Consider the following 6259-nt stretch of genomic DNA (forward strand, 5'->3'; position numbering starts at 1 on the left):
TTGAAAATAGCTCAAATTGCTTTATTTTAGAAGAAAACTCTTATTAGAGAAAGTATTTGGTTGAAATACTTTGATTTAAGTTAATTCTCAACTTAAAATTGAGCCAAATCGATTCAAAATATCACGTATAGCTTTATTTTAGTCTAAAATTAAGATTGAAGCAATTATACTTATAAAATACATTAGTTTTGAATTAATTCTGAATTAAAATCGAGCAAAATTGGATTGAAAATAGCTTGCTTGCTTTATTTTGGAAGAAAACTCTTATTAAAGCCAGTATTTGGTTGAAATACTTTGATTTAGGTTGATTTCCGGCTTAAAATTGAGCCAAATCCATTAAAAAAAGCACAAATTGCTTCATTTTTGTATAAAATTTAATTTTAAGCAACTATTTTTAAAAATGCATTGATTTAAGATGATTTCTAGTTTAAAACAAGCAAAATTTGATTAAAAATAACTCGAATTGCTTTATTTAAGCATTTATTTTGTTGAAATACATTGATTTAGGTTGATTTTTGGCTTAAAATAAAACCAAATTGATTCAAAATATGACAAACTGCTTTATTTCAGCTTAAAATTGAGATTAGAGAAATTATTTTTATAAAATATATTAATTTCGAATGAATTCTGTACTAAAATCGAGCAAAATTATTTGAAATTAGCTTAAAATGTTTTATTTTAGCAGAAAACTGTTATTTAAGAATTTATTTTGTTGAAATCTGTTTGATTGAAAAAAGCACAAATTGTTTAATTTTTGGCCTAAAATTAAGCAATTATTTTTAAAAATGCATTGATTTAGTGATTTCTGGTTTAAAACGAACAAAATTTGAATAAAAATAGCTCGAATTGCTATATTTAAGCATTTATTTTATTGAAATACATTGATTAAAGGTGATTTTTGGCATAAAATTGTGCCAAATTGATTCAAAATTTAACAAATTGCTTTATTTTAGCTTAAAATAAAAATTGAGCCAAATTGTTTGAAAATATCACAAATTGAATTAATTAATTAAATTCTGATATGTATTAAGAGAGTAATCTTAATTACACAGAGGCAAATAATCCGTATGGCGGGGGCATGTGACAAACATTCCCTCATTTTTACTTTTTTCTAAATTAAAATCTAAATTAAAAAATCTTCTGGACTTGGGGTGAAAATTAAAGATATTTAAATACACTTTTTTAAATATTTTACCTGCATCTCCGTGTTTTGTTAGATAGAAAACCAGGAGGAACAACGGAAAATTCATCAAAGCACGGCAATGTGCAGTTTTCTTCATATCCGCCTCCAAACTCATTCAACATTTTGAACAGTTTTTTGGCCCCTGCACTCATCTCCTATGAATTTATCAGCGATTTCCTCTTGCCATAACTTTGCGATTAATTCCGGACGTACGGCGTCCAGATCTGAAACAGAAAACAAGTTAAATAGCCTCATAAATAATATTATCTTTTGACCATTCCAGTGCAAAAAAACGCTTTGTTGGTGAATAAAATTATTTGCTAATCTGGCATTTATGTTTCATTTTTAGCTTTTGTTACAAATATAATTTATAATTAAGTCGTCTAGTTGCAAAACTGGTTAAATCTAAAAATTACAAAATTTGAGTTTAGATATTTTATTTTTAGTTTTTTCATATACGCCTCTACCTACAAGATAGTTTAATAAAAGTTTTTAAAAGTAAATAATTGAAACATAATTTGGTATTTTTGAAAGCCAACATTTTTAAAGCTTCCAAAAAACGAATTCACACCTCTTATTAATTAAAAGAAAAAAACTGTTTTTGGGGACTGAAAACCTACCTAAAATAACCTTTTTAGGTACTATTTTACTGAATTTGAAAAAGACTTTTTTAAAGAAAAAATATAAATGCTTCAATAACAGTTTTCTGTAAAAATAAAGCAATTTGACCTTTTTCCAATCCAATTTTGCCCGACTTTAACACAAAAATCATTCTGAATCATATGTTTGATTAAAATAATTGCTTAAATTACAATTTTAGACCAAAATGAAGCAATTGCTAAACCATTTGGCTCAATTTTAAGCCAGAAATCAACCTAACTCAATTAACTAATAATTTTTTAAGCTATGTTCAATCCAATTTTGCTCGATTTTAACACAGAAATCATTTTAAATCAATGCATTTTTAAAAATAATTGCTTAATTTTAGACAAAAATTAAGCGATTTGTGTTTTTTTCAATCGATTTGACTTAATTTTAAATCGAAAATCAACCTGAATCAACGGATTTCAACAAAATAAATTCTTGAATAAAAGTTTTCTGCTAAAATAAAACAATTTGAGTTATTTTCAATCAATTTTGCTCAATTTTAACACAGACATCATTCTAAATTAATGTATTTTTAAAAATAATTGCTTAAAATACAATTTTAGGCCAAAATGAAGCAATTTCTAAACCATTTGGCTCAATTTTAAGCCTGAAATAAACCTAAATCAATGTATTTCAACAAAATAAATGCTTAAATTATAAATAGTTTGCTGCCAAAATAAAGCAATTTTAGGTAATTTCAAACAATTTTGTTCAATTTTAGTACAGAATTTATTCTAAATTAATGTATTTTATAAAAATAATTTTCTAATCTTAATTTTAAGCTGAAATAAAACAATTTGTCATATTTTGAATCGATTTGGCTCAATTTTAAGCCAAAAATCAACCTAAATCAATGTATTTCAACAAAATAAATGCTTAAATAAAGCAATTTGAGTTATTTTTAATCAAATTTTGCTTGTTTTAAACTAGAAATTATCCTAAATCAATGCATTCTTTAAGAATAATTGCTTAAAATACAAAAATGAAGCGATTTGTGCTTTTTTTAATGGATTTGGCTCAATTTTAAGCCGCAAATCAACCTGAATCAAAGTATTTCAACAAAATAATAGCTTGAATAAAAGTTTTTTTCCAAAATAAAGCAACTTTAGCTAATTTCAAACAAGTTTGCTCGATGTTAGTACATAATTCATTCTAAATTAATGTATTTTATAAAAATAATTTCTCTTATTTCAATTTTAAGCCGAAATAAAGCAATTTGTCATATTTTTAATCGATTTGGATTAAGTTTAAGCCAAAAATCAAGCTAAATCAATGTATTTCAACAAAATAAATGTTTAAATAAAGCAATTTTCGATATTTTTAACCAGATTTTGCTCGTTTTAAACCAGAAATTTTATAATAATATAATATAATTTAATATAATTTTATAATTTGCTAACTAACGAACGACTTTTTCTTTCCTAATAATTTCCTGTAATTTCGTCTTATTTTCTCTGATTTTCTAGTGATTTCCCCTAATTTTTTCTTGATTTTTTCTGATTGCCTTTAATTTCTTTTGAGTTTCTTTGATTATCTCATGTCCTTTTCTAAATATCTCAAAATTTCATTTAATTTTCTTGTAATTTGTTTTCGTTTTTTTTTTTTTTTTGGTTTTTTGTAAATTCTTGTAGATTTTTTTTTTTTGTAGATTTCCACAGATTTCTTCTAGTTTCTCTAAATTTTCTTTAATTTTCTTTTGATTTCTCCTAAATTCTTTTGATTTCCTCATAATTTCTTCAACATCTCCTGTTGTGAATAAAAATTTATTTATATATAATTATTTATAGATTTATTTAAGATTTTTTCTAATTTGGAAAGTTTCTTATGATTTCCTCTGATTTCTTTTTTCCTATTTTTCTAAAGAAATATTTTCATGTCATCTGATTTTTTTCCCTTAACAATTTTTCTAATTTTGTCCTATTTTCTCCGCTTTTCCCTTATGTTTTATTGATTTTCTCTAATTTCTCTTAATTTTTTTTGATTTTCATTAATTTCTTTTAAATTCCTCTGATTCTCTCATGTCTTTCTTTGAATTTCTTAAAATTTCCTTTATTTTTTTTTTGTTTTTTTTGTGATACCTTCTGATTTTTTCTGATTTCCACTGATTTCTCCTAGTTTTCCTCTAATTTCTCCCAAACTCCTTTAATATCCTAATAATTTCCTGAAGATTTCTTGTAATTTACCAATTGTGTCATGATTTGGTTTTTCCTGATTCTTTTTGTTTGATGTCGCAATGATTTCTTCTAATTTATTCTTATTTTTTCTGTTTTTTGTTGATTTCTCTTGAGTTTCTTTGGTTCCTTTTTGGTTTTTTCTAATTTCGTCTTATTTTCTCCGATATTTCCTGACTCAACACTTTTTGCCAACAAATAAACCATTTTCTCATATTTTTTTCTGAATTTCCTTGATTTTACCTGATTTTTTTGGATTCTCTAATAATAATTTTGTCTAATTTTCTCTGATTATCTCTTATTTCTCTTAAATTACTCTAGTTTTTCAAGATTTTTTTAATTTGCCTAATAATTAATTAATTTTGATTAAATTCCTTCAAATTTCAGACAAAAATGAAGCAGTTTGGGCTTTTTTCAATCGATTTGGCTCAATTTTAAGCAGGAAATCAACCTGAATCAACACAACATATTTCAACAAAATAGATAACAGTTTTGGTCAAGACAGTGTACTTTATAAAAATAATTGCTCAAATAAGTCCCTATAACAGCCATTTTTGAAACGAATACAAAAAAAAATTAGATACGCTATCATAAAAGTACTTAACTGGAACTATCGGCAACTTCTTACAAAAAAATTGCAAAAATTTTGTCAAAAATGAGGGTAATATTTAATTGTTTTTTGATTTGTTGTTTTAAAACTTTTTTACTTTAGAATTTATTTACATTTTTTGTGCTTTTTTATGCATGTTTTTGCTCTTTTTGTGCTAAAAAGTCTAAGCTCTATAATAAATTAGACATAGAAAACGGTAAATATTGATCTCTAGATCAGGACTAGACAGGACAGGCATTTAAACACCCCCGATGCTGGTCGTTGGCTCCCTGCCGACACCCCAATCTCTATTACGAGGCCGGCAAATTGCACGTTTTATGGCTTCATCTTGCACCCTCACCTTTATACTCTATCTTTTACCTTGAGTCGGAGTCGTGTTTCCATGCCGTCTATCGTAAAACTTCTTTCTCTCACGTTGATATTTTTTCCACTTGAATTATTTTACTCTTCTCCAGTTTTATTGTTTAATTAAAACAGGCATTAAACGTTTTCGTCTTAGAGAATTTTACGACTAAACTCGATTTTTTCCATCAAAAAATTAAAGAAAATTAAGAAAAACTACACAAGAAAAATTTGTTTTTTAATTAAGAAGCATTGTGCATGTCTAAAAAATCTATTAAAGATAGGAAACTAGGTTTTGGCCTTGAATTAATATTTCAATTTTTTTTTCATTATTCACATCAGTCAAAAATTAAAAAAAAAATTGTATATAAAATATTATGTAAAAACCCATCAATGAAACTGACAATTTTTTCAGTAAAATGAAAATTCAATATAATTAAAAATTAAAAAAAACATGGTAGGACAACGATTCATCATCTTCCACTGAACAGAAATGAGTTTTTATTTTTACCAAAAGTTTTTTGAAAAAAATCACAAAACGTAATTTTTTGTAAAAATTAGAAAAAAAATTATTTCTCAAGCGACAGATAACGCGAAATGCCTATTTCTGTTCTTTTTCTAACCATTCACATTAGTCAAACATAAAAAAGTTGTGCATAAAATATTATATTAAAACTAATAAAACACTTTTACATTTTTTGACTTAATTTTGCAAAAAAATAAAAACCGGTAAAATTAAAATATTTAAAAAGTAACACTATTTTTCACTAATACAAAATGTCTTCTTATTTTCAGAATTCAATAACAGAAAAGTCTTCAAAATGGGTATATTGTATAATTTTTTCTTCAGCTACAATTTAATTTTTGATTTAAAATATCACCAAAAACCAGTTCTTAAAAAGTTTATTACGCCTAAGAAAATAAGTTTTAGTTGGATTTTAAAACGACAGATAGCCCAAAATTTTGTTTTGTTTAGTTTTTAGCTCAAAAACGTGTTTAAACGTATAAAAAACTCAAAAATAACATTATTTGGTAATTTTCTAATTTATTTTTGTAAGGTTTTGCAAAATTGCAAACATGATTTTGTGATTTTACGGTGCGTTTTAACAAATTAAAAAAAAAATGCGTTTTTAGCTTGAAAATGTGGGTAACCATTTACAAAATATTATTTTTGTCGTAATTTTATTTGTTATCTTATTTTTGCCATAATTTTGGGTAACAAATGCATTTCTGACTGAAAAACACACTTCAATTTTTATAAAAGGCAATAACTGTGTGATTTTTTATCTAATTTAGTAATTTTAA

At 25.0% G+C, this 6259-nt stretch overlaps 1 protein-coding gene across 3 annotated transcripts in view; it reads right to left on the bottom strand.

Annotated features, from left to right (window-relative positions):
• The window catches only part of LOC123007794, a 124309-nt gene that overhangs the window by 60012 nt on the left and 58038 nt on the right, over positions 1-6259 (bottom strand). For all 3 annotated transcript variants that reach the window (XM_044403240.1, XM_044403239.1, XM_044403238.1), the window contains exon 2: positions 1196-1407. In XM_044403240.1, the coding sequence (XP_044259175.1) occupies positions 1196-1298 (103 nt within the window). In that variant the 5' untranslated portion in view covers positions 1299-1407. The remainder of the gene's footprint in view (positions 1-1195; positions 1408-6259) is intronic.

The sequence above is a fragment of the Tribolium madens genome, unplaced genomic scaffold, assembly GCF_015345945.1.
Source record: "Tribolium madens isolate multiple individuals breed KSU strain unplaced genomic scaffold, Tmad_KSU_1.1 Scaffold_3;HRSCAF=73;Tcas5.2_LG2, whole genome shotgun sequence".
In the NCBI taxonomy this organism is placed as follows: domain Eukaryota; kingdom Metazoa; phylum Arthropoda; class Insecta; order Coleoptera; family Tenebrionidae; genus Tribolium; species Tribolium madens.